Source organism: Tripterygium wilfordii, chromosome 9 (assembly GCF_013401445.1).
Source record: "Tripterygium wilfordii isolate XIE 37 chromosome 9, ASM1340144v1, whole genome shotgun sequence".
In the NCBI taxonomy this organism is placed as follows: Eukaryota; Viridiplantae; Streptophyta; class Magnoliopsida; order Celastrales; family Celastraceae; genus Tripterygium; species Tripterygium wilfordii.
This window is the reverse complement of record NC_052240.1, coordinates 13,943,428-13,970,977: the sequence shown is the minus strand read 5'-3', so window position 1 is coordinate 13,970,977 and position 27,550 is coordinate 13,943,428. Positions and strand designations below refer to the sequence as shown.

Below are 27,550 nucleotides of genomic sequence, written 5' to 3'. Positions count from 1 at the left end.
TGGAAGCTCTTTTTGCCAATTGAATTGAATGAGTGAATGAAAGCGAGCCATAAACATTAAACCCACACACAACTCTTGACACTCGCCTAGCACAAAATTTTGCGGATTTGGGACTCTACAATTCTTATTCTTCAAGAGTCTACAATTCGCGTCTGCATCCGATGAAAAGTCAGACAAATTTAAAATGAAAAAACAAAAGCATGATGTAACGTGACACACCTTCCAAATCATATGATTAAGATTGTAAATTTTCATATTCTCAACGAATTGTAGAGCTCCCGATCCAAAATTTGCACCCTTATATTGAAGCATATTGTCAAGTCATTTTGAATGTCAGATTTTCGCATCAATTAATAAAGCAATTGATTAGATTTCTGCACATATTAACCCCTTCTGAATGAAAAAAGAGAGGTGGTGGACTGGTGGTGGTCCTTCGCAATGAAATCATTTTGATGGCAAAGTTTGTATACAAACACAAGTGGGACTAATTAATTAATAAAAAAATCTGTAAGAATTTCATTGATTAGAATTGAAAGATTTGAAACACAACCCTCCAACCAAAAAAACCCTAAAATTGGATCAAACACAATCACTCTCACTTTTTATAAAATCCAAATATCAAACACTTCCTCTTCCCTCTCTCATGGTGTTTAGACCTTCACTGCAAAAAAAATCACTACAAGTAAGTAATATACAACATGTACAAATAGCTACTGGTGAGATCCCCTTGCGCATCACCCAAAACACAGCCAGCCCCCCAAGACATAGTCAGCTTAATTAGCTAAGTAGTTATTGGTGTCAATAGAAAGGAGGGTTCTCTGATATTACTACTCTCCCCCTTCTTGTCTTTCATGATCAATTGGAGGAGCACCAACAAGTTTGGTTATTATCAAAACCCTCCAATGATCCTAATTAGTCTCTCTCTCTCTCGATCGATCTAACTCATCAAGCTAGCTAGAATGAAATTAAAAAGAATCAATGATCATGAATATATAATTGAACTAGTAGCTCTAGTCACAGTGAAGTTTGGGGCAACATAGGATGCTTTGCCGCAGGTTGCCAACAGCGTTCGACGTCTTGCGCTATTCGCTTAGCGTCCATGGATGCACCTAACAGTCCACGTTTAGTGAACCCCACCGCGTACAGCCCATACTCCCCTTTCCAACCATGAGGAAATGGCTTCCTTGGCAACCCATCTCGCTCCGAGAACATCTCTTTTTCCTGTGATCATAGCCCATAATGCACAAATCAAGCTCTTTTTCTCAAATCACTTAAAGGAAGCTAGCACTTGATTTCTTCTTTTAAAAAAGAAGAAGAAGAAGATATCCTTAACAAATATCAAAAAGAAAGTGCCCACCTTTAGCCAATATGGTACATTGCTTTTGTAACCTGTCGCCAAGATAATGGCATGAAAATTCTCTCTTCTCCCATCAACGAACTCCACTGCCTGATGTTTTAATCGCTTAACCCCTGGACATATCTACATATAAAGATAGAGTAACATAAGTTTAGGGCTAAATCCTACAATATGTGAATTTGAAAAGTGAATAATTTGATGGTCGAAAATGATAAAAGATATCAACAATTTGGTATCTCAGTTATCACAATTGTTGAGTTGAACGCACAATTCTATTCATACAATTCAGCAGAACAATTGGGATACTAACAGTTGATATTCCTATCAGAAGTGATGAATGGTATATGTTGTTCTACCTTGACGTCTCCAGATTTGATCTTGGCAAGTGTACCGACATCTAAAACAGGGGTCTTTCCGGACAAGTTTTTTAGAGTAAGGGGACCCAAGCGAGGTCGGTCCAATCCAAAGCGAGCCGTGTCACCGAGTATGAGCCATGACACTATCAGCAGGAACCCATCGACAAGTCTCATGGGGAGCCACTTTAGCAACCACATGGACAGCCAGAAAGTTGATTTTCCTAGCATCTCTCGTGGTAGGACGTGCACCTTAATCATCAAAAAATAAATAAAGTTAATTTTTGAATTTACACAGAGCAACTAAAAAAAAACTCAAAAGGGGCTAGAGAGAGAGAGAGAGACCCCTCTAAAGGAGGCTCAAGTTGGTCTTTATGTATGACACTAATTGGTTCCAGGCATGCCACTACTGCTACACATGCTTTGCTAGAATAGAAGAAGCTCTTTACAGTGAAACTTGATTGAAACCCAGGAATAAAAAGTTTATACATGCATAGGTAAATATAATAATTATATATGTATATATGTATGTATGTATATGTATATTATATATTATATATATGCATGCTTGGGGGATCCCAAGAAAGTGGAAGAACAAAATTATTTTCATCATTATTCCTGAACAAAACAATATTGCACAAATTAAGTAATGAATCTCAACACTATTGTTTATCAAAGTATGCAACTTTTACTTTTTATGTGTAAAAGTATAATATGGGCCTATTTTACAGTATTTTGTGTTAGAAATCTCATCAACTGACAATGGAGAACAAACAAAGAAAGAAAAACAATATTAAAAAAAAAGGTGCCTTCATGTCAAATTGATTCAATTATGAGAAAAGAACTAAAAAAAGAACAACAAAAGAAAGAAAACAAGTTCCAAACATATCAGTACTCCACAATTTCAGGCATTGGAAAATACTTGAAAAAATAAAAGAAAAACCCTAAAAAAAACTGAATTTTGGAGAAAAACATAAAACCCATGAACATGGTTTGTCATTTTTCAATCAAAACTACCTTTTTCCATCATCAAACCAGACCAAAAAATAGAATTAAAAAGGACTTTAATTGTGTGTGTACTAGTGAGAGACTAGTTAGAGAGAGAGAGAGAGAGAGAGAGAGAGAGAAGTTCTTAGTTCTTACCGTATCTCTAACCACAAGCGAAGGACTAGCATTATGATTGCAAAGATCCAAGCAAACCTCCATTCCTGAATTCCCACAACCAACAACCAAAACCTTTTTCCCTCTAAACTCTTTTCCATTTTTATACAAACTTGTGTGCTTTATATCCCCTCCAAACTCCTTCATTCCCTCAATCTCCGGCACCACCGCCTCCGCATTCTCCCCCGTCGCCACCACCAACCATCGGCACAAGTACTCGAGTTCCTCCTCCCCTTTTACCCCCACACTCCTCACGCGCCAGAGCCCCAGCGTCCTATCGAATTCCGCACTGGACACGGTCACATTGAACGTTGGCCTAATATCAAATCTTGTAGCATAATCTTGTAAGTAATTAATGAATTGTTCCTTTGTAGGGTATGTTGGGAAATCATTAGGGAACCCCATGAGAGGAAGCTCACAAAATTGCTTAGGCAAGTGAAGGTGAAGTCGATCGTACGTCTTCAGCTGCCACAAAGATGCTATGCAATTAGATCTCTCTAGTACTACACTTGGCACACCTTTTTCTTTCAAACACGCCGCCACGGCCAGCCCCGACGGCCCCGCCCCCACGATCACCGGCCCCCGAACATATAAACAACGTGAAGAGGGCTTCTTGCTGTTGAACATAGGATCATGAGCTTGCTTTCCTTCTATTTCCTTCCGATTGTCCATATACAGATCAACCAGTATTTCCCTTGCTAATACCTTTTTCGAAACACTGTTGATTCGGGTGTACCAAAAAACCTGCCCACTATGCCTGAAGGAGTGAAGACTATAAAAAAACCTGACGTTGGTTTCCTGGCACGTAGAGATTTTGTGAGAGATTTTCACTCTAATCTTATCCAAAACAGAGAGGAGATTGAATCCGGAAATGTTGGAGTGGATTAAGAGAATGAGTTTTCTCTTTGAATTGTCGATGTGTGTTTTGTGTTGGTTTGAATGGAGGATAAAGCTAGAGGAGAAGATGAGCAAGAACTGCGGGGCTAGATCAGCATTCAACAATTGATAGAGAGAGGGAGAGATAGATGGTGATATGTCTACATATATATATGATTATATTCCTTTTGTTCATAATTATAAAAGAATTTAGATGAATGGAACTACTTAATTACAAGTGAGGAAGACTAGTAGTAATTCAAGTGGGGACAATAACCATAGCACATACAAAAATGATAAAGGCGTCAGTAGTTAGTATCACAGTTATCTCAACTGATAAGTTTGAGTGAATTTATGGGCTCCACATGATGCAAGTCAACAGTCGAGATAATTGAAATACCATATATGTTGGGATGTCTATCATTATCGTAGCACATATACATATATACATGAGCTATTTATCTATATATAAAGTATAAACACACACCCCATTAATTAATTACGTCACTATAGGTGTCAGATGAGCGATTAAATGAAATCTTGTTGGGTATTTCGATTAGTAAAAGAAGATCCTTTTCAGGATTAAAAAAAAAAAAGGCTATGGTTGTTGATGGGTTGGGCCGGACCAATTTTGGGCCTTAGGTTATTAATGAAGGGAAACTCGGTCACGTTATTCAATAAAGTGAAAAATCAAAGTGAGACTTCCATGCACATTGCACGTGCAATGTAGTTTAACAGTTTTTTCAAAGTTACTTTGTCTCCTCAAGATTTCCGGTTGGGATGTACTGAATTAGATCTTTCGCTACTATTTGAATAAGTCAAATAGTCAATCATTTTAAATTTAAATTCAAATTACACGGATAGATATAAGTAAGTGATCAATGTATATATATATACACACTACATATACTCTCTTGTACTTTAGAAATGTCAACACAAGTCTTATCATTGGAATTTAAATTAGCACAAAATAAGCATAGATATATACACACATATACAATGTGTGTTTGCATGGAAGAAAGCCACACTAGGAGGAGGAAAGACAATGATTTATTTCTTCACTTATATTGGCGACATAACGAACTGCCTTTTCTCAATGACATTATTCAAAAAGGCCAATGATGTCTTATATATTGTGTAAACCTAGATAGGTCCAAAAAGGATTTTAAAAAATAAATGAAAACTAATATGCATATGTGTTGTTATGTGTCTTTAATTTGTTGGATATATACATACATACATATATATATGTATGTATGTATGTATGTATGATTATTGATATAATAGAAACATGTTAATCAAAATAGGCGTTCTCTAACCGCGAATTTATCCTTTGTCTCTTTTCTATGCCATCATATATGGATTTATTCATTGCACTAAATATAATTTTTTTTTTCTAGCTAGGCTCGATATTAGACAATATACACTAACATTATATATATATGTACAATATAAGACCTCTTGGCTGTGCCAAACTTTGCTTCTAATTACGACAAAAAAAGGGTCAAACGTATGAAAGTACTACTCATTGTCGTCCCTTTAATTAAGTAACAAAATAAAGTCTTGTAATTGCCATTCATTTTCGAATCCCACCTCTCTTTTGCTCCCTTTAATGTGAACGAGACAAGATTAAAGGGTCGATCCTTACAATGTCATTACAAAAAATGGTACTTAAGTATCTAGAGAGAGAAAATTATATATATATATATATATATATATATATGGAGAGAGAGAGAGAGAAAGAGAGGCCTCGATGCGCCAACGCGTTTGGTACTACCGAACTTGGTGTGGACAGGTACCATGGTCTAGTTTTGTTGCTTCATGCACTTATTACGTTTATGTAATTAATGATCTAACTAATTATAATTGTAATTATAACTATGCCCTCAAAGTTTCGTTAACAACTCATCATTAGTTAAGAAGCATATATTTATATATATATATATATATATATATATATATGTTAGGTTACTGTTCGATTTTAGTTTCTGCGAAGTTGGGTTTTAATTAATTAAACAACACCAACAAAAGTCATGGTGTGTACGCGTGAACAACTTGATCTATCTATATATCTTCCTTTTGCATGGAAGCTTCACTAGTTAATTAAGTTCAATGAACTAAGGTTGATCATGATAAACATCATCATCCGCAATGGTGAAACCCACATCCAATATTAGGGGTTGGAATTTTATACGGGGATCCGGCGACAGTGATCCCGTAATTTTTTCTGGGTGTTATATGTCACTTGCTAATCTTTTTTTGGTTATATAATATCACTTTTCCACCTTATCAAATGACTACCTCTTTATGATCAATATTTTATCGGGTTAAGAGGATATATATCATCATCATTAATTGGGTCATTCATTGTTAGGACTTACTTATTCAGTTGGACACGTAGTTTATAAATTATGGTCCTACATCCAAGTTATGTGATTAATCTTTTATTGAGTTAAGAGAAATATGTATTGAGTTACGTACCCATTTACTTTATCGTCCTAACCCAAGTTATGTAATTAATCTTTTATTGGCCCCTTATCATTCGAGCTTTTATTTATTCCAAAAGTTTTGGATTGATTACATAGGTCTATCAGAAAATCAACATGATTTATTACGTGAATTTATTTTTTTTCACTCATTTCTATCTAAGATCTTACGTTTATCAACTTTTATCAAATTCAATATATGCAATACCTTAATATTTGAGTTACGCCCGTGCCAACCATGATGATTTATATGCACGTGCATGCAATATTATGTATTAATAATTGAACTGAATATTTAAAAAACTTCCATAGGTTCATTAATTACTTCATTATCTAGCTAGAGAGGGGGTGGTAGGAGTAATAATTAGGCCATGTTTTGGTGAAGGAGTTTGACTTGTACATGGATGCATGGCCAAGTACTCTCTCTATATATATATAGTAGTTGATAGATACTTCTAAAGTTTTCTAAGCCACTTAGGTCATGTACAATTTGACAAATGCACGGAGTATAACAATATAAATCAACTATAGCCAAATATTAATTATGTAGTGAGGACCATTTATATGTTATCTCTAGGCTCTCTTGTATTAATTTTATGGCAACATCGCATCAACATTGCCACCTCTACACGGTTCCCATTTCAAAATTTTATGAGAATTATTGTCAAAAAATAAGAAGAAACAAAAATAAAGATACATATTAAGTCCATTTTAGCAGCTTCACTATGAAGATTAAGGTTGATTCTCTTCAATAATACCCTTGGTAATGTCGGCCATAGTTTACAACTCAAAATTGAAATACCAAAAGAAAAATTCAATTGGAGAAAATATTCAATAATTAATTTGTTTTATTGGATGGGTTTTGGACTATATACTCTTAATGACATCTTTTAGACAATTTTATGAGGAAAAAAAAACAATTTAAATCAACTTAAAAAGGAGATTATTGTAATGCCCACTCTTTTTATGACTAAATAAAGAGGTTTTATCGTCGAATCCCAAGAAAGTTAACAAAGATATTTTAATAAATAAAAGTTAGAATAATAATAATTAAAGAAAAAAAGTCATCTACGTATATAAAACTTGGAAAAAAAAATGAAGAAGCCGAAAGCTTGAAAGGGAAAGAATAGTTTGTTTGTTAAATGAGGGGGGAAAAAGAAGAAGATTATATATAAGGTTGTTCGAAAGGCTATGATCTTCAATATAGGAGAGGAATAGACCCTTGGTTTTAGATGTCTATCTCAAGCTAAAAGCCAATTGGAAAGGAATTTAGGTCAAAAGGTTTATTCTATATTTGGTATTAATAGTTTAAGTTAATTAGTCCCTCTCCAATGGGAACTAGTTTGTATCCATTAAAAAACAAAATTATGGAAACTAATTAGAATCTGGCCTAACTTAGCCAACTAAACCTAGCAAAAAATATAAAAAAGAATAAAAAGCCTACTAAACCAACTTAATATATAAAACATGGGTGCAATAAAAACTACATATAATACCATATGTAGAGAGAATACCATATGTTTAGTAATAAATTATGATGGGCCCATGGAAAGGCCCAAACTAACCAATAATATGGGCTTCCATAATCAGGAAGACTCTACTGGGCAACAATAGCCAGTTACGTGGGCCCACTTCTTCATATTGAAACTTGAAATTGCAACTCTCATGATCATCATATATAGAGAGAGATTTAGGATAATGACATAATGTTTTTGATGATGAGTGAGATTGTGGTATTTAGGGGATATTGGGATCAATGCACACATCAACTTGCTAATTTTTTATTATATATAATTATTTGTGAAGACCCAAGAGCCAAGAGCACCTTTGCTTGGGTGGGTGTATATTATCTTGAGAACAATAGTATTGGAAGCTTTAGAATTTTTTAAAAAATGCACTAAAAAGAGGGTGCAATTAACACCCATTAATTATTTTAGAGACTTTATACCTAACTTCTTTAATATTGGTCATCATAAAATGCATATATGTGTGTATCCCACATGAAATCTAATGATGATACCACATACCCTATATCATAATTATCAAAACAATAATGCTCTAATTAATTAGCTTAATGTGTTTTAATCCTTGGTAATGTTAAAGTTTTTGGCCCATCCAAAATCCACATGAGAATTGTCTGTTTTGGGTCTAAAGGCCGGCATGATTTTGTCCTTTAAAAAATATTTTAAATGTATTATATATGACCCATGCGTAATACAAATTTGTCATTTGAACATCCGATATGATTCAAACTTGGGTTATCAAGTCCTTGCGCAAAGAAATTTCTCACTTGACGAAATGGTAAGTTATGTCAAAGCTCAGCGTGTGACCTCAAAGAGTATTGCTTTCAACAATAATCGAACTTAAGACCTTCCGAGTCCATATAGTTTGGTCCCAAAGAGATTTACCACTAAGCTATCACCTAAGTGGTTAGTGATAGAGACTCAAGGATGATTCTAATTAATTGGTTACCTACACCATTAACCATAGTAAAATCAATTTATGGTTCTATTATAGTCAACACTTGGATATTCTTACAAGATTTTTCCTTGCTTAAATGATGCTAATATAACTAGTAGGGCCGAAAGATATGGTGGTCTAATCATATACTTAAGCACGGATTAGAGGTTAAAATTTAGTTTTTATATTATCAACATTGAAAGCGCAAATTAAATCAAAGGATCATGAGAAAGATTATGCTAACCCCACAAAGAGTACTCATGTGAAATAAAGCGCTAGGGTTCAAATCTTGTGATTCTAGTATCCGGAATTTAACCAATCATTTTTTCATTAAAAAAAAAAAGAAAAAGATAATGATAATTGGTTAATTATGCCAATTATAGTAGTATAATTCACCCTTGAAAAATAGTATATGATTTTTAAAAAAAAATTTGAGTTGACAATTTTTTTGGGTTGACATTGATTAGACATTCTATACTAATCAAACCACTACATGATATCCTATAAACTATGATTAATAATGTGGATATAATAATATAGTAATAAATCGATATAATCATTATGAAATCAAATGGGGTCGGATTAACTAAGAAAAGTATGAAAGAGGAAGAAGAAAGTAAAGCAAGTCCCTTTGGAAGTAGTTAAAATAAAAGTGTAGGCTTTTGTAGTCTAGTGTGAATCATTTAGCCGAGCTAGTGTGTGTATGTATATATATATATGTATGTATGTATGTATGTATGCATGCATATTTTACTTCATTGTGAAGCTAGACTCGTTTTAGGCTGCTTTGTCATTGCCAACTTGAATTTGCTTCTTTCAATCAAATAAGATTAATGGTTCCACAAATCACAAATTTGTTTCTTTCGAACATAACAAAAAGGTGTAATGTTAAATTCATTTGCGGCATAATAATTTACTTTAAAGCTTTTTATTGCTTTAAAGCTTTTTATCAAATATATATATATATATATATTATATCTTATGCGAATTTAAATCACAAACTTTTATATTATTTCCTACATTAAATAAGTTCATAAACAACACAATTTGCAACTTTATATTCCATAATGTATAATAGTGGAGAAATGGAAGTATCTATTTGATTGTGACATGTTGATATGAGAAAAAGAAAATTAATTAAAAATAAGAGGAAGCAATCCTCTTGAAAAGTTATGGGCAGCTTAATTAGTAAATTAAATAGCATAAAAAAACAACTTTACCAGAATGATTTGTATATGTGTATATATATATATAACATGGATGGAATCAATGTGGGTCACCTTCACCTCGCCCACTCCTTGAAAAATTAATTTATTTTTCAAAAGAAAAGACCCATAAACAGTTTTTATTTAAGTTTTGAGGAAGCTTGATTAGACAGTTGTGGGGTCTAAACTTTTTCCATGATTAAAAGTGCATTTGTCAATAACTCTTTTGTGTGATTCTACTGGAATTAACACCACTGACATCAGAATATTACAAGTGAAATGATATATATATGTATCCCAAGCAAGGCATGCCGTAGATCATGATTTTAAATATTAGAGTTAGAGGAACCTAAAGTGGCAACCAATATATTGTATTAATGAAATTATTCAGGTATCTTCTTTGGCTTTTCCTAAATGATCAAAATTCTTTAATTTCATCCAATAAATTCACTAGCATCAAATAATCTTCGATTAGTTGGAGCATACATACATACATATATATATATATGACATTTCTTTAACAAAATCTTTTTTGGAGAATCACTTATGGGGTTGGAAAAGGTATACCATCTAATATTTTATGACATTCAAAACTAGCTTGGTCTTGGTGACGTATAGATCCGGTGGTAAGATTGACGTTAGGAAGTGTATTCGAATTTGTTGAGGTGACTTGCATAATAGTCAATGTGAACTTTAGGGTTTGTTGTGGGGGTACCTCTCCGACACTCAAGTCAGGTCGAGATGCTATTAGTTGAAAGTGCTTCAAGCTTTGTCTCTCAAGTCCTAGAAATTCAGAGTGCATGGTTCAAGATCGTTTAAGTGGCACTAGAGGTCCCCATTTTATATGAATACTTTGAGAGTTCTAATTTTGGTAGGAGTAGATATCTTCCTTCATGATTCTTTGGCGGATTTTAAGGAGGGCGAATCTCATTCTGATTCCTTTCATAATCAGAGTCGATATCTTTCAAGACTCTCGGTTCCTCCTAGTGTTTGGTCACCCGATTTTTCAAGGTGTGCTTCTCAATTTAGTATCGAAATGTCTCTTGGCCTTGTCCACACTACTCGGGTACGGTTTGCTCAGCTCAGCCTTGGTCGGTGGCTCGGGGTGAGTTTGTCCAACATCTTAGCCGGTGTATCAGCTCGGTTACTTCGTGCCATGTGTCATATCCATGTGGCACGTGTTTGCATTATAGCGGATGTTGATTTTGGTATCATCACATGATTTAATTAAGTGTGCGTATATATATATATATATATATATATATATGTTATTATTTTTTTTTTATTTCCTTTCATGATTTGAAATTTGTCCATAAAAACATTGTCTATTTGTCTGCACATGATCAACTAAGGCATTTTTTCAATTTGATTAGACTGTGAAGTGAACTGTATTAACAAAAATGTTGTTAGAAGTTTCTCTAGAAACAAACAAGGATGTGACCGAATGATAAATCAAAGTGCTTTAATCATTTCCTAGACAATAAGGAAGTGAATTGACAATGCAAACCGCCCCACAACATTTTTGCCGAACATCATTTCAAAGCATATTGACCCAATTGAGTTAGCCCAAGTTAGCTATAAAGAAGATTACCAAAATAATTCCTTTAATTAGTGGATGACAACATGCCCACCAAAAATATAAGTGAAATAACGAGAGGGTCTTCATAAAATAAAGATAGATTAGTGGACAAAAGGAGGATTTGTGAAAAAAGATAGTGCACTAATAGCCCACAAATGTATAGATAGATAGGATTGAACTATTGCAGGTTGGTTTATATATAATCACTGAGATAATAAAACAAGGGGAAAAGGCTTAACTTTCTTTACATCCTTCAATTTAAATGGCTGGGCAGCCCACCAGCGATAAAACAATGGCTTTGGCCTTTGTAAGAGCATGTTGTTTTGTGTTCATATTGAGTAGTATTCGATTAAGTTATTAGAACTGAAAGCAATATTTTTATGGTCCAATTCACACTCTCACGAGGTGGAAATTTCCATGCATGCGCGCATGAATTGAAAGTCCATATCGAATGTTCAAAATACAAATTTGTATAATGTCATTATCGGTTATAAAAAAAATCTCAGTTCCACTTATAACATTGATGTCATAACTTTCAAGGTGTTTGGAGAGAATGAAAGATACACTGCTATCTCGTTAAAAATTAAAAAAAAGGAGAAGAATGAAAACTTGCTAAAGGCCTAACTCTCCGAGATCCACTTGTTCGGTGATGGGCCCAAACGCCCATCGCGCATCTCCCAGAGGTCTATTTATTCGGTTATGGGCCCAGAGGCCCAGCTCGCTGAAGAGATCTACTTGCTCGGTGATGAGGCCCAAAGGCCCATCTCGGTAAGGTCATCTGCGGTCTTGAACCACGCTATCACGGCCCACTATAAAATGACCAGGGCTACAAAAACAAACTCTTAGTTAGAACTTAGAAGACCATTCAAAAGTCCTGCTATCACCGAAAAACATGACCCAATTGCTTCACTCAAACAAAGAAAAAGGACCCAATTGCGCACCTGCACAGAGAAACAGTTCCATGACCATTCAACTCTGGTTTTTACCGAAATAAAAGACCCAATCTTTGTAGAAACATGTTACTAATGGAGTCGCAGATTCTGCATTTGTTACATGTGGAATACCCTGAACAAGATCAGATTCAGAAATAAATGGTTCAGAAGAGAACAGTTGGGGGTTAGGTACCACAACATATAAGCTCATTTGGTACGGACACATTTACTTCCTCAGTGATAGGACGAGAATGGGTATGCTCCACCTCCACATATTAAAAATCAGAAACATTTAAGGCATATACCCACTTGCATTAAGCTTCCCAACAAGAGAGAACTTTAAAGGATTGTGATAAGAGAAGCAGGATTTACATTTTGTAAATTTCATGCCAGCAACTCATGCTTCCTAATATGATAAGAAGTCCAGCATGCAATGATCAAAGAGAAGCAAAAGTACAGTAGAGTTAAGTCATTGGTTTCATATTACTGAAGAAGAAAGAAAACCCATTAAAGAAATGCCAACAAAACAGCATGCCACATTTATGAATAATCTAATCATAGTCATGAAAGATAGCACTTCTCAACTTCCACTTACCTCATAAATATGGTGGTTGTCTGTTAATTTGGTCTAGAAGTCCATGCAATATAATTGCTCCATATTGCAATGTCTTCATCATTCAGTGAATATCACACAAAGGAATACAAGTCCAAGATACTGAGACCACTCTGCATCATGGTTGAACCTCGTGACCGATACCTGCTAATTCATTCTTGCTTTCTCTTCTCTCCACCTGTCTAACTTGAAAGGATCGCATTAAGTGAGTGAGCAGGGGACAGTTGAAGTAATAAATCAGTTGACATTGTTGGTGGAGTTGCAATTGACTACTTACTACTCAGACAGCTTAGTATAACTTTCTCCAGATAATGCGCTTATAAATTCTGCAACACACTTGTACTTCTTCACAAATCAATCTCTGGATACACTTCTCTCTGTTATCTTCCAACTTTCTGCTTCAGGATCTGAATATGAAGTTCAATCTCATACATATTGTTGCTTTCTTTACTGTAAGCTTCTTACACTATGCTTCTTTTTCTTCTTCAAACAGTTCTGTCTCCTTCTCTGGTGCTAACATAGGTTTACATGTATTTCTGCTGTAGATTGCACTGGTGGCCAGCCATGCTGCCATACCTCCTGAACAGTACTGGAACTCTGTGCTACCTAACACTCCCATGCCCAAAGCGATCAGTGATCTTCTGCGCCCAGGTATGTACTTCAAATGTGAGGTCTGTCTCCGGCGACTATCACTTCATCATCTTTATGCACTGTCAAATCTCAAAGAGGTAAAAGTTAGCTTCGAATAATTGACAAGTTAAAATTGTTTTATTTTACCAAATCAGACTTTACTTTATTAGACTTGCATAGATGATTATTAAATATTAATAAATATGATAAGTCATAAGAACAGAAGCATCGAAGATTTCTTTTGACAAGATAAAAGAAAATTAATTTATTTCAGTGACATGTCCTACTAAAATAATCACACAACAATACCAGCAGCTAGTCGAAGAAGAAGAAGAAGAAAAAACAGAGAAAAAAATAATTATAATAACAATATGTCATGTAGGTCATGCTGTATTAAGTTCAAAAGAGATTTTGCCATAGCTTCCTTGCATGAGCTCATATGATTCATTTTGGTGAAATGGCAGACTATGCAGAAGACAAAAGCACCTCTGTCAATGTTGGAAAAGGAGGAGTTGGTGTCAATTCTGGGAAAGGAAAGCCAGCAGGCGGCACGGGAGTGAATGTAGGACCGGGAGGTGTTGGTGTCAACACAGGAAAGCCTGGTAAGAGGACAAATGTTGGCGTTGGTAAAGGAGGAGTATCTGTAAACACAGGGCCCAAGGGAAAGCCAGTATATGTTGGTGTAAAACCTGGGAAAAATCCATTCATTTACCAATATGCTGCCACCGACAATCAACTCCATGATGACCCAAATGTAGCTCTTTTCTTCTTAGAAAAGGACATGCATCCTGGCACTACAATGAATTTGCATTTCAATGAAAACACAAACAAGGCCACCATCTTGCCTCGCCAAGTTGCTAATTCAATACCCTTTTCATCAAACAAGTTGCCAGAAATTTTCAACCATTTTTCAGTTAAACCAGGGTCAGTGGAAGCTGAAATAATCCAAGACACAGTCAAAGAGTGTGAAAGTCCTGGAATTAAAGGGGAGGATAAATATTGTGCTACTTCACTGGAATCGATGATCGACTTCACCCGTACCAGGCTCGGAAAGAATACTCAGGCAATCTCTACAGAGGTGGACGGGCAAACCCAATTTCAAAGGTACAAAATTACAGCAGGAGTAACAAAGATGAGGGGTGACAAGTCTGTTGTGTGTCATAAGAAAAATTATGCATATGCTGTCTTCTACTGCCATGCTACACAAACAACAAATGCTTACGTTGTTCCTTTAGAGGGTGCTGATGGGATGAAAGTTAATGCAGTAGCAGTATGCCACAAAGATACCTCGGCATGGAACCCAAAGCATTTGGCTTTTCAAGTGCTCAAAGTTATGCCAGGAACAGTTCCCATTTGCCACTTCCTTCCTCAGGATCATATTGTCTGGGTTTCCAAGTAGCCATCTGCAGCAGCTTCAAACACTGTTACATCCATCTGCTTAATAATATACCCAAAAAGCTCCCAGGATTTGACGCTATTATAGTATTTCTATTCATAAATATACTATGTTTCATGCTTCTGTACTAGTGGTTGATGCATCATATGTTCAGTTATAATACTATTTCCGTTCATATCAGTTATTTTTAATCTCTCAGTGGCAATTGATTAATCAACTCTGTTTCTTTCTGCCAACAAAAGCCTTTGAAAAATATAAACTCTGAAGAGGAGGAAAACCAAATAGTAGTATAAACTAACAGGAAGGCCTATTAATCTCTACCATAACAGGAAATTCATTGTAAAAATGAGAAGAATAAAAGTATAAGCAGCACCCTAACCATCGAGCCAGCCCCGCACTTCATCATCTTGACACATTGCCTCAGTAGTTTTTTAAAAATGAGAAGGATAAAAGTAGAAGCCCACAACGTGTTTGGTTTGGGTTACTGTTCATTGTTGGAATTCCGGTTCCTATCTTCTACCATATCTGGAATTTCATAGTAAATTAAATAGCTATCTTCAATTATGCAAGTATGAATCACGAATCATCTGTTCCATAAATCAAGAAAAAAGAGACTAGGAGATGCATGCAGAATTCACAATCAAGTAGTCAACCATTCCATTCCTCTTAGAAGATGCTCCTCCGATCGGATGCTGAAGATGGTGGCCGCACGGCAGCTCCGATGATGGTCCCTGCTGGGTCGCGTTTCGTAGATGAGAAAGATGAAAAGGATCGCGTTTCAAGCTTCCAGAATCCAGCATTCTTCTCACGCGTGAAAATTAGATTTTGTCATGGGCTTGGGCTTGTCTCTTCTGCACGGATTTTCTGTTTTTGGACAATCATTCTACCTTACGTCACTTGTATTAGTTATGGGCCTACGACCCAGTCAGAATGTCCTATTCTGCCGAGATAAAAAGAACTTAAATCATAACCATTTAAGCCCAAAGTAGGTCTACCAGGCCCACAATTGCAGAACTATGAGGGAAACTTTAGTCACATTCCGATTTTTACTAAAGCCACCCCAGTTTAATTGCAATTCAAATTTTTTAAAATTTCCTAATAGCACCCAAAGTACAAAAAATATTAGACAATTTAGAAATACACCCCGTGCCCAAAACAGTGAACAAGTCACAAACGGCCTTGTAGTTCTCAATCTTCATGTACTGCTTCAACTCGCTCATAAGAATCTCACCGTTAGTGTCCCAGCCATGTCCGTGAACGAAGATCTTACGGTGCACAGGGTCCTCATCTGCCACTCTCCAAATTCGATTCGCCACATCGTCGTGAGAATCCGTTGCTTCGCATAGCAGCGTAACAAGTTGTTCTTTACTGAACGGCTCCAGAAGCTTCAATATCGGTTCATCGACATCATCGCCTTCTTCGACTGCTCCAAGATTCGACGTGGATGCACTCTGTAGCGTCTAATTGCTGGCATTCTCTAGTGTCTGATCTCGGGCATTTTGATCTTTGTGTTCGTTCTCTTCATCTTCCTCCTCCACTTCCACTTCCTCTTCTCTTCAACTTCTTCGTATTCCTCCTCGTACTCTTATTCCACTGTTTCTTCGTTTTGATTTGTGGATTCTAGTTCCATGGCGACTGGTTCCAACTGTTGTTTTTGCAGGGGTTCGATTGGCTCGATGGAGTCGGTTCCACTACGACTGGTTCCTCGTAGCTCTCATTCTCGTAGTCGCATGAACTTCAACAGAGACGCTCCCCTGTTTTAGACTTCTAAAGCTTCAAAGGGAGTGGGGTGTTTTAAGCCTCAAACTCAAAATATCTTTGGTCAACGTAAGACGGGGTGTTTTAGTAAAAATCGAAGTGTGACTAAAGTTTTCCGAACTATGAGCCTACTAGACTAAGATTACCTTTGAGGCCCAAAAGTTGTTTACCAGGCCCATAATTACAGAACTCGTGTGCCATATGTCCTGGACCGTGGTCTGTTATGCATCAGCTGGTGATCACTAGTGAAGTCTCACCGCACGGGGAAAGAAAGGAATCCGAAAAGTATGAACCTCATTTGTACGGCCCCGTCTAATAGAAAATCACGGCTTCGAAGTTCGAAACTTGTTCAGTTCTAATCAAAAATCAAATTCACTTCAAGAGAGCACCAGGCGAAACACAGGAATCGCTCAGGCAATTAAATTTTTAGGGGTTTGGGGAAGAACCTGAAGAACACACTGCACTCGCAGGCTCTATTCTCTCTACCAAATGCTGTAAGCTTTCCCGCCATATCTTTCCCTCTCAGACCATGAGCGTAGTTGCGTTTTTTTCGTCTCTATTTCCTAAGCATTTCGTTGGAGTACTGTGACGGATGTAGGGTTTGTAGGGGCTCTGGTTATTCAGGGTTTAAAAATTGCTTTCATCGTTGTTTTTATTCCTGGTTTCTGACCTGAATTCGTCGTCGGTTTATTGATCGGTTTCACTAAAAGTATTTAGATTAAAACACGAACTCTTGTCTCGGAAAAGTGAAATACTCTATTGTTTACCTACTTGTTTGCATGCCTTTTGAATTTGAATTTCTTTGGTCTATGAGATGATCTGCAGATCAATGTTGCGTTGGCTTGGCCTTAATCAAGGGTTTCCAGGAGCATTGTGTGCCACATTGTTGCCTTTTCTATTGGTGTAATCAGTGTATCTTCTTTTAGTTTCTACTAAATAAATTGTGTGAAACCTATTAAGAGTCCTTGTGGTTTAAATTGATTTTGAGTGGGATAGATCTCATCATAAAGTCAGGATTATGTTTCCATGTACTAATCATGTGGGTTGGATGATCAATTTTGTTTTTCTGTCTTTTCATCCATAAATGTGAGTATATTTTTAAGAAAAAGGTTCGGTTCTTGTTATCTCGTTGCTTGGAAAGGAATGTCACGATGCTCTTATGGTGTTGAATGAACTTTACAAGTAGCCATGTTTATGTGAGTGGAGTACTTGATATGGTCAGTTAATAGATATGTCACTTGGGCGTTTTCCGAAATTGGTTGGCATTCATAGACACGTGTACTTGCAAAAGAATGTTAGGTTTGCTTTATGCTGTTTATGCTAACTTGAAATACTTGTGTGAATGGCGCACATGCTGTTTAGACAGTATAAAATTTACAAGTGTATCAGTGCCTTGAATATATTCTATTGTGGCTGGATGCAATACCCCGTAGAATCTTGTTTTGCGCTAAAAGTAATTTATTGCCATTCTGTTGCAGGTTTATATTCTCCAATGTGTTTCATTGATTCTCTGTTACCGTGTGATAGTCCAAATTAAAGAATGGAAAGAGTGGATGATGGAGAAAATGTTGAGTTCAGATGGGGTAAAAAGAGAGGAATCGGTGGTAAAAAGAAAGATGTAAGGTTTTATGAGTCATTTAATTATGATAATGTCGAGTATACTCTCTATGACTGCGTTTATCTTTACAAAGAAGGTGAACCTGAGCCATTTATTGGTAAGCTTATAAAAATATGGGAGACTAGTGACAAGACAAGGAGAATCAAGGTTCTTTGGTTTTTCCGTCCTTGTGAGATACTTAATTATCTTGGAGCTGAGGCACCACTTGACAATGAACTCTTTTTAGCATCTGGCGACGGCGTAGGGCTGACAAATATCAATCCTTTGGTAATTGAATTTTGATCTGTATTTGAGTCATTTATATTTCTTTTGAAGTATACTAATGTTTATCATCCGTAGTAGCTTTTTTTTTTAGAAGTTATTTATCATCCTTAGCAGCTACTCGTTGAACGGATTTGGTCTCATTATGTGACGATTAGGTTTATGACGCTTTCCTATTTTAATGAGACAAAAGCGTAGGATCTATTAGTTGTTTCTCTCTAGGAAAAGAATTCACACACTCACGATGTTCCTAACTTTTGGCTTATTCGCCAATGTATTTCGGTAAATGCAATGCCACATTTATGTTTGAACATATATAAATTTATGTTCTCCGCATCTTTTTGATTATTGTATGTTTCTATTTGTCTAATTCACAATGAGGAAAATATTGTATTATGGATTTATTTAAAATACTTAAATATGTGAAGTGTTGGTAATGAACACAGTGGTGGAGTTGCAAGGATGCAACCTAGAGGTCATAGGTTCAATTCCTGGAAATAGCCTCTCCACATATTATGTGGGGGTAAGGTCTGTGTACATCTTGCATGTCCTCGAACCCCGCCCACAGCGAGAGCCTTGTGCATAGGAGATGTTTATCCTTTTAATATGGAACCATTGCTACTGAATTGAGAAGTGCTTATTTTGAAAGTTTAACATCTTCACAGATTTGAACAGCCTGTGTATTTGTGTTTTGGTGATGAAAACTAATGAGAATGACATTGATAATTATGTTTAGTGCTATTTGATGCAATGGGTATTGGGTAGAAGTCCTCTTATCTAGTTTTCAATGGTGTATCTGTCAATCAGGAAGCAATTGCTGGAAAATGCAATGTTGTTTGCATTTCAAAGGATGAGCGAAATCTACAACCTTCAGATGAGCAGGTACGGTTGGCTGACTTCATATTTTACCGTACCTTTGATGTCGGCCTCTGTGAAATATCAGATAAGATAAATGAAAAGATTGCTGGGATTGAAGGTATAGTTTTTTTTATCCCCTCAGTTATTTTGGCTTATGTTCTGCAATTTTCTTTGTTTGTTCCTGTTCAGTTTATATTGAATCCCTATATGCTTGCTGCATCGTCGCAGTTAAATTTATGTTAAACAGACAGGATCTTTTGAAGTCTCTTGGTGTTGCAATTGAATCAGACAAAAATACAGTTTGTGGGGATGCTATACAAAGGGCTGATGGTAAAGCTAGAGGGAATGCTATACCAAGGGCTGATGGTGTTGAAATTGATTCAGACGAAAATAAAGTTAGTGGGAATGCTGTACCAAGGGCTGAAACAGTTATTTTATCCAAAAAAGACACATTGGAAGAACACAGAACTTTGAAGACACAGGATTCATTGACTAAAATGAAGTCTACACTTAGAGAAAATTATGGTTCTAGTGTGTATGTGGAGTCTTCTGAAATTGACAAAAGGAACGATTTACCGGCAAAAATCTCGAGCGAAAAGACCTCCTTGAATTCTAAAGCGAAAGAAAATGCAGATCTGAAAGTTTCGTTGGATAAACAAAAATCAATCCCCCAAAAGGCTGCTAGTGTAGGTGTACAGTCGGGTGAAGTTACAACGACTAATGATAGGCTGGGAAATACTTCTGGTGAGAAAACCAATACAAGGTTGAATGTCAATGAAAATTCTGAGCAGAAAGCTTCATCAATTAAGCAGAAATCTCCAGTTGGAGAAAAGCCTTCATCTAATGTGGCTGTGAAGTTAACTGAAAAGGATTCTGATATACGAGAAAACATGGATGAAAGAGCCACATCAAGCTTTAAAGTTGATTGCAACAGAAATCAGGGTAAAGTTTGCAAAGTCATTGTTAATGAGGTTGATGATGAAAACAAGGTAAATTCTACTGGGAATTTAGATATATTGGAATGTAGGCCATCGAAGAGGCCAAAGCTTGACAATCCTGTGAAAGTATTCGAGGAGAAGAACGAGAATCATGTACAAAACCTTGGTCATGATCCCAAAACAAAAGCCTCAACAAAAGGTGCTCCTATTTCCGAAGAAAAATCTAAATCTAAACCTTCAAAGACTGAGAATAGCTCGTCCAATAAGCCAAAAGTCGAGGAGAAGCTTCCAGCGCAGAGTGATGGCAAGTTGCCTAAAGCAACATCTTCTAGACAACCTTTGGAGGAAGAAAAAACTATAAAGCCCCAAAGGGTAGTAATCTCCCAAATCGCAAAGATCGAGAATGGACCTTTCAAGAAGCCAAAACTCGATGAGAAGCATGATGGAAAGTTGCCTAAAGAATCTACTAAACAACCTTTGGATGAAGAAAATACAATTGATCATCAAGTAGTCGAAGCCAATCGAAGACCGGATGTTGTAAGTTGTGTTTCGAAGATTTATATTATCTTTTGCAATTGATTGCTTCTTTCCCTTTATTTTATGGTGGATAATTTTCTTGTGCGATGTGGTAAGGATAAACTTATGCATGGTCTGCAAACAAATGAGTGCAATGTAAGCACAAACTCAAGAAATACTTGAACATTCCTAATTCCTCCTAACACCATTTTGTAGTCTGATGCCTTATGAATTGTGAGTAATTTGAATTATGCGGAAGTTAATAAACATGAACCATCACAAAAGCAATAAGGGAGGCATAAGATTTAACGTGGAAAACCTAAATTAAGAAAAACCATGGCTCATTTGAGTGTAGGAGAAATCCACCAAGTCAAATAAACAAACATAAGATTTTTTTGGTAATGGAACCCACCCAGTTGCTCAACGAACAACTTACTGGTAAACCTCGGGCTACATGGAAGACTGACAACTCCCATGGACCAGTTGAGATTTAGGTTGAGGCCCAATGCGGGAAGATAACACATGGTGGTATTCGTACACTCTTGGCAAAGGCCCATCTCACAAATTGCGATAATGGAAACACTTATGAGACTTGAACTCATGACTACCCACTTGCGCTAATAGTTACGGCTGTCAAGTTCACCATCTCAACCTACGATCCGTTGTTAAACAAACACCGCACCTTTCTCTTATAAACCGAACTTCATCTTAAGATCCAAGGCTGACCCCTCACCTAGACCTTTATGGGTTTTAAATTTATAATAGCACTCCCAAACCAAACTTTTATTAGTTTTTATGAACTCCGACTTTTATTAGTTTTTATGAACTCCTGCTCCACCCGTTCCTCTGTGTGGCTAATGATTGCAAGACCTCCCACTTGAGCTCTTCACTCTGTCAGGAATGCTCAACTGAGAAACAATATTATTTTCGAGATATATGGTGAAACGAGCACTCTTTTAATGATTTCTGCCATTTTTTTTGGGAGTGTTGGGCACTGTCTAGTTTCCTTATAATTTTAGTTTTCTGATTAATTTGTTAATCCAATTTTGTGCCTCAATTCACTTGGGCTAGTGCCTATTACCTTGGCGAATAATGGGGCTTGGAACTTAAAGGCACCTTACCCTTTTGATAATATTGACTGAGAGAGAAAGAGTTAAAGACAATTATTTTACTTGCCTGGGAGTAAGGGGAAGTTGAGTGGAATGAAGGTTATTAGCGTTACGGCTTGGGAGGAGAATAAATAGGAATGGATTAGCCGAGTGGGAGGTTTCTCACTTAATGTTACATCTATGAGCTTAAGTAATATGTTCTTTTTGAGTGTTGATGGACATTTTTGGAAGTCAAATCCATTAACCTCCTTTCGACCTCAATTTGGTGGACAAAAGTTCCTCATGTTCACCTTCATTAGCCCCCATTTCTGTTTGAGTGGCAAAGATAGTCTAACCTCCACCATGGTAACTAGGGTTTGAGTTTTCCTCCCTCTGCCTTGTTAAAGGCTCTCCGTAGAAAGAAACCCCTGAACTCCCCGTCTACTCTCGGGGAGTTTTATTCCTTCATTACTCCGCCCCTATTAATTCCCATTAACCCTTCCCCAAACAGGCCTTGGATTGTTGGGGTTAAGGGTTAGATAATAATGATGATATGCTTATCAGTGGAAGTTTCATTGTGATCTAAATGAGGCATAAGGATAAGCATAGTCGTTGGACAACATGCAACAAACTTGGTGCCAACTGAAATAGTTTTAAAATCAGACAAGTAAAGAAATTTTAAAATAATCTTGGTATGATGTGAAGAAACTAAACAATTATTTGGGGCCAAATACTTCATGCAAAAGCTGGATTTTTGGGTGGGGGTTGTAATTCAAGCTAAAACAAGTTTAGCAACACCTGAGGTGCTGCTTAGGCATGAGGTGGAGGGTGAAAGGATTTGAGCGATGGGAAGGGTTTATGATTTAAGTGATAGAGTATCTAAGTTGCCTATTTTCATAAATGTGTGATGGCCCATCTATAGTCCACTGGCTGCAACCTGACACATATCTCAGACTATTTAGAAAATGAGAAAATATAAGTAGAAGCTGACAACTTGATTGTTTGGCTCACTGTACAGACTTAAAATTCTGGTTTCCCTTAAAATAATTTTCAAAGCAAATTGCCGCTTCTTTGAAGCCAATTGTTGCTTTAGCAATGCTCTTTTGATCTTCTTAATGAATTTGTTCATGTCCATTTGATAATTTTGCAAGGAAGATTCTCCTCATTTATGTATCTAATGCCTATCCCTGTTCTTGATGTGACATCAATATTCCAGTTAAGATGAAATATTTCTTACATTTTCTCTCTCCTCTCTTTTTTTTTTTTTAAAAAATGGGATTGCAGGACAGAAGAAATTGGTTCAAAGAGCTTGTAAGTATTCGTTTCACTTCTTTTATACTTTGGATTTATCATATTTGCCTTCTCTGAATGAGCTTCATGTTTATGTTTTACATTTTGAGTGTCTACTTGTTGCTAAAAGGATTATAAATGCCATTATTTCAAGAAGTCAAATGAGAATCTTTCGACTTATGTATCATTCTTCATATGTTATCAGCCCTGGGAAGAAAGAATGCAAACTGCATATAAGCAAGGAACTCTTGTCCTGCTTGAAAATTTGGATCCAGCTTATACTTCAGTAGAGGTAGAGGTAATATTCACATTAAAGTTTGTAGTTATGCTTTTTGAGGTTTCCTTATAAACTTAATTGCTTTATTATTTCACTGTGGTTTGTGGTGCATGATAATAATTAATATAGACTATTGCAAATATTGACATAGTTTTATTTAAATGAAGTGAAGTGTTCTGCTGCATTTTCACATTCTCTCGCATTGGTTATATGGTTATAGCATTCTTCTTATATTTTTCATCTTAAGTAATCACTGCCTTTGTGTTGTTTCTCTGTATTTCTTTTTTCTTTCATCATAATGATTTGCTAATAATATTTCAGGATATAGTTTCACGAGGCTTTAAGACAAGTTGCACAGCTAAAATGATTCAGCAGACCGCATATTCTAGTCCTCATTTTGGTATGAATTAGGGGATTCATTTAGTAGAAAGTGCTCTTTTTTCTTTTCTGTAATAGTTATCATAAAAGTTCGATGTTTTTCGTAAGCACATGAAATAATGTGTATATGGTATTCTCTGCGCTGTGGATAACTCTAATACGACATCCTGTTTTCTGTGATGCACAGGTCAAGCTCTTGTTATATTCAAAACAAAGGAAGCGGCACAAGAACTTGTTAGAAAATTACATAAGGGTTGCTTATTGATATGTAATGAGAGGTAAGCGTAAAACTTTGTGCTCACCATTGTAATGGTTCTTCCATATTTTGTCATTTTGCTTTTCCTGTAGACATCTTAGTAAAAGCACTAAAGTGCTTTCTCATAGACTGCTCAATTCTTTAAATTCCTAATTTTGTAATTTAAAAAAAATAAATCGACTGGTCTCTTTAGTGACAGCACTTAATGAAAACCTAATAAATAAATCAGAAGCCGGTGCTATTATTACATTGCCATTTTTGCTTAATGTGGTTCCTCTCATGACCAAAGTTCAACGTGTCAGCTTTCTAATGGTATGAGTTGCAATGAGTGAGAGAGGGGAGCAATTCCAAACCTTCAAAGTGGACCGTTGTACAATCCACTATCGCTAGATGACCATTGTTTGCATTGCCTTCTTGATAGTGTGCCTTGTTCTAGAAAGGAATAAGAGAAACCATCTGTGTGATCACAACTCTTGTTGCTATGTTAAGCTCAATTACGATTTCCAAGAATCTGTATGAATACAATGCGCTGACATTCAGCTTCTGGAAGCTAGAGGATAGGCCTTTCAGGACATATTGATATTGAAATCTTTTCCTTATTACTGTCCACTTCTTGTGTGTTTTTTTTTTTTTGTGAATCACAACTTGCTTTTTGACTGTTGGTTACTTGGTTTCTCTTCCTCGTGTAAAACAGTGTCTTCATAGCTTCTTTCACTTTTCTTGGATTTTTTGGCCGTAGATAGGATTCTTGGTTTTGTTATGAATTAATATATGTCATGTATGGAACATGTGTGTCTCCTGTATGGTCTGTCAATCGCTTCCCTCACTTACTAGGCTCCTTTGCACAATATGTACTGAAATAACCGTTTGTGGTTTGTTGTGCTGTATGTATATTCTCACTTATGTTCTCTTCCCCCTTTCCATTTAAATATGAAGAGCAATTTTATTTTGTGGAAGCAGATATTACATTGATGTTTGATAGAATGGACATTTTGCTGTCCCATTGGCTCTCCATTGGAAAGTTTCATGGTGCTCGCCCCTTTTGGTATCTATCTGTTTGGAGCTTATAATAGTGAATGATGGCACTTGTTACATAGCGTTGTGGACTTGTTCTTTGTCTTGCTTTCTGAATTTCTTGCCACATTGCTTCTTTTTTCTTTGTATTTTGTTGTTAATGCCCGATAATAGGTAGGGGAGGGGGGTTTGAACTCTTGACCTCTAGTTTAACAGAGGGAATGTTGCAGCTAGACCAAGTGGCCATCCTGTTGCTTCTTTAATTATTACTATTATGTGTGTATTTTTCAGGCCTCTTGTTGGCAGAATTGTGAATCCTTCCTTCCCAGGAAAGCAGTCAACCTTTGTCGGTCATCTTGTTATTGATAAACTTAGAGCCCAAATGCAACGAGAGATGGTGCGTTTTCCACTCCTTTCTCACTTGCACAAGCAGACTTGTATGTATGTAATCACTTGCATGCACATGGTCTTGTACATGCATCAGTTCACGCACTCATGAACTTACAAAAGTTTACCTTTCGGATTCTTTTTCTTTCCTTCTCTTTCATGTTTGTTTTTTGAGCTAGTATATTCTTATTAATGTTCTCTCTCGACTGCATTTATTGCCAGAAAGAAGCTGTATCTACCTCACATTGTTCTCAGCCTAACACCCTTGAATATGATATGGCCATGGAATGGTGCTTACTACAGGAAAGATGGGACTGCACATGGAAGAAGTTGCATCAGGTATTGAACTGATTCCAACATCCTTCCAAATTCAGTACTAATTGTAGCTTGTTATCTCTTGCTTTTGTTCCCTTTGTCGTTTTTACAATGGGCATTTTGAAATTTTTAGCAACAAGGAAAGGAGTTGGAAGAATTAAAGTCCAATCTCAAGCTCAGATTATGATCTTTCTTTGTTCATTTGCTGATATGGTCAGTATCTTCCATGCAACAAGATATCCTCTGGTAAGGATTTTTTTAAAAAAAAAAAAGGAAAGAAAGAATTTTTTTTTACTTGCTATGAAGTTTTTCTTGACTGCTATGAACCCATACTGTATGCATGAAAGTGATGAGAGAATAAATTTTTATATAGGAATAGTAGATGGTGTAGTTTAAATAGGAAGAATGGTTGAGGAGGATCCTCGACTCCTCGTGGTGGACTCCAACTACAACTAACTTCTCTTTTGGGTCATGTAGTCAATCCAAATTTATTTGGTACAGTAGATGATGTGGCCTGATATTAGTCCATATGGTACTGTCATTGTGAATGAAAGAAAATGCTTAATCCTGAAACCTCCAAAAGTGGAATTTGCATTTGTTGGTGAATGGAAATAGCTGAACTGGAGGAAACTGTTTATACGTCGGTATAAATCTCTGTTGCAACTCCTCTTGAAAAGTTAGATTCTTGTTTTAGCTGTTTCCTTGTTTCAGTTTAATTCCTTGGAAAAGATGAGGCAATTTGTTACCTATAGTGCATAATTGTTATCAAATAGAGCCATCCTCAAAAGTGAAACAGGAGTCTCTTTTAATCTGACAGTTTTAAGAGAGAGGAAAAAAAACACTCATGTTATTGCATATTCAGGTAAAAAGATAAACAACTTCCGTGCATAAGGCTCTCGCAGTGGGCGGGGTTGGGGACAAACAGTATATACATAGACTTTATCCCACATAATAAGTGGAGGAGAAGTTTCCAGGAATTGAACCTGTTACTGTTCAGTGTTGTAAATTGTTTGTCAACCTGTTTTGGAAATGCTTGATGGATTGACAAGTACAATATATTTCTCTCTGTCCAGTGTCTGTGCCTATGCGTGGTGGAATTTTTCGTCTGACTATACGACTGTAATCTTCAATGCTCTGTGACTGGCTGATTTTGTTGCTGAGACAAATGGACAGATGATTGTGGTGGATGCCTTGTCACATGGAATCATATCAAAATTTTGGTTTAGTGCATGCCTATATGTTTTGGAATCAGTTTTAAGGGTGTCACTCCCCGATATAGATGTCAAGTCTCTGTTCTGTTGTCTCATTTGCGTTGGCTGATTCACCTTTGTTTTTTTTTTTTGATACAGATGATCTGTAAATCTGTCATGTATTATGTTGATTGTATATAATGGTTAGAGTTATGGTATCTATCGGTCTTTTGGCCATGCATATTCTCTACTCTATTGTTTCTACATCTCACCAGTAATCCCCGTTTTAAGTTTGGGGAAGTCAATAATTTCTTTTCCTCTTTTTATCCTGATTGCATTTTCAGTAGGAAGAGCCCTG

General features: G+C 36.3%; 3 protein-coding genes and 1 long non-coding RNA gene across 5 annotated transcripts; 2 read left to right on the top strand and 2 right to left on the bottom strand.

Annotated features, from left to right (window-relative positions):
• Window positions 1-494: 494 nt before the first annotated feature.
• On the bottom strand, window positions 495-3,898 carry LOC120005320 (indole-3-pyruvate monooxygenase YUCCA6-like). Its single transcript, XM_038854898.1, has 4 exons — window positions 2,854-3,898; window positions 1,714-1,962; window positions 1,358-1,480; window positions 495-1,221 (listed from the first exon to the last, which is right to left on the bottom strand). The coding sequence occupies exons 1-4, from the start codon at window positions 3,541-3,543 to the stop codon at window positions 1,015-1,017; spliced, it is 1,269 nt and encodes a 422-aa protein (XP_038710826.1). The 5' UTR covers window positions 3,544-3,898; the 3' UTR covers window positions 495-1,014.
• An 8,039-nt stretch (window positions 3,899-11,937) lies between these two features.
• Window positions 11,938-13,140, bottom strand: LOC120006181. The gene is made up of 3 exons (XR_005469946.1): window positions 13,005-13,140; window positions 12,419-12,542; window positions 11,938-12,303 (listed from the first exon to the last, which is right to left on the bottom strand). It is a non-coding gene; the product is annotated as an uncharacterized LOC120006181 (long non-coding RNA).
• Window positions 13,141-13,294: 154 nt separating this feature from the next.
• On the top strand, window positions 13,295-15,232 carry LOC120006179 (BURP domain protein RD22-like). Its single transcript, XM_038856115.1, has 3 exons — window positions 13,295-13,474; window positions 13,568-13,673; window positions 14,117-15,232. The coding sequence occupies exons 1-3, from the start codon at window positions 13,436-13,438 to the stop codon at window positions 15,049-15,051; spliced, it is 1,080 nt and encodes a 359-aa protein (XP_038712043.1). The 5' UTR covers window positions 13,295-13,435; the 3' UTR covers window positions 15,052-15,232.
• Window positions 15,233-17,026: 1,794 nt separating this feature from the next.
• On the top strand, window positions 17,027-27,515 carry LOC120006177 (protein ANTI-SILENCING 1-like). 2 transcript variants are annotated; one of them, XM_038856113.1, is made up of 12 exons: window positions 17,027-17,300; window positions 18,285-18,691; window positions 19,493-19,661; window positions 19,832-21,018; window positions 23,370-23,396; window positions 23,581-23,673; window positions 23,974-24,052; window positions 24,218-24,308; window positions 25,592-25,697; window positions 25,910-26,026; window positions 26,136-26,248; window positions 27,076-27,515. In XM_038856113.1, exons 2-11 carry the CDS (start codon window positions 18,347-18,349, stop codon window positions 26,187-26,189), a joined length of 2,268 nt encoding a protein of 755 aa, XP_038712041.1. In that variant the 5' UTR covers window positions 17,027-17,300; window positions 18,285-18,346; the 3' UTR covers window positions 26,190-26,248; window positions 27,076-27,515. The 2 variants fall into 2 exon arrangements, with proteins under 2 accessions (XP_038712041.1, XP_038712040.1); XM_038856112.1 differs by having other exon boundaries at window positions 19,772-21,018.
• The last annotated feature ends 35 nt before the right edge of the window (window positions 27,516-27,550 follow it).

What these genes read in the sequence shown, in the direction of transcription:
- LOC120005320 (XM_038854898.1), bottom strand. Translation starts at nt 3,543, where the DNA reads ATGGACAATCGGAAGGAAATAGAAGGAAAGCAAGCTCATGATCCTATG. An exon ending in CGCTTGTGGTTAGAGATACG is followed by an intron (nt 1,963 to 2,853) that starts GTAAGAACTAAG and finishes TTGATGATTAAG; the next exon opens with GTGCACGTCCTACCACGAGA. An exon ending in ATGTACCATATTGGCTAAAG is followed by an intron (nt 1,222 to 1,357) that starts GTGGGCACTTTC and finishes CTATGATCACAG; the next exon opens with GAAAAAGAGATGTTCTCGGA.
- LOC120006177 (XM_038856112.1), top strand. Translation starts at nt 18,347, where the DNA reads ATGGAAAGAGTGGATGATGGAGAAAATGTTGAGTTCAGATGGGGTAAA. An exon ending in ATACTTCAGTAGAGGTAGAG is followed by an intron (nt 23,674 to 23,973) that starts GTAATATTCACA and finishes ATAATATTTCAG; the next exon opens with GATATAGTTTCACGAGGCTT. An exon ending in CCCAAATGCAACGAGAGATG is followed by an intron (nt 25,698 to 25,909) that starts GTGCGTTTTCCA and finishes ATTTATTGCCAG; the next exon opens with AAAGAAGCTGTATCTACCTC.
- LOC120006179 (XM_038856115.1), top strand. Translation starts at nt 13,436, where the DNA reads ATGAAGTTCAATCTCATACATATTGTTGCTTTCTTTACT. An exon ending in ATATTGTTGCTTTCTTTACT is followed by an intron (nt 13,475 to 13,567) that starts GTAAGCTTCTTA and finishes TTTCTGCTGTAG; the next exon opens with ATTGCACTGGTGGCCAGCCA. An exon ending in CAGTGATCTTCTGCGCCCAG is followed by an intron (nt 13,674 to 14,116) that starts GTATGTACTTCA and finishes GTGAAATGGCAG; the next exon opens with ACTATGCAGAAGACAAAAGC.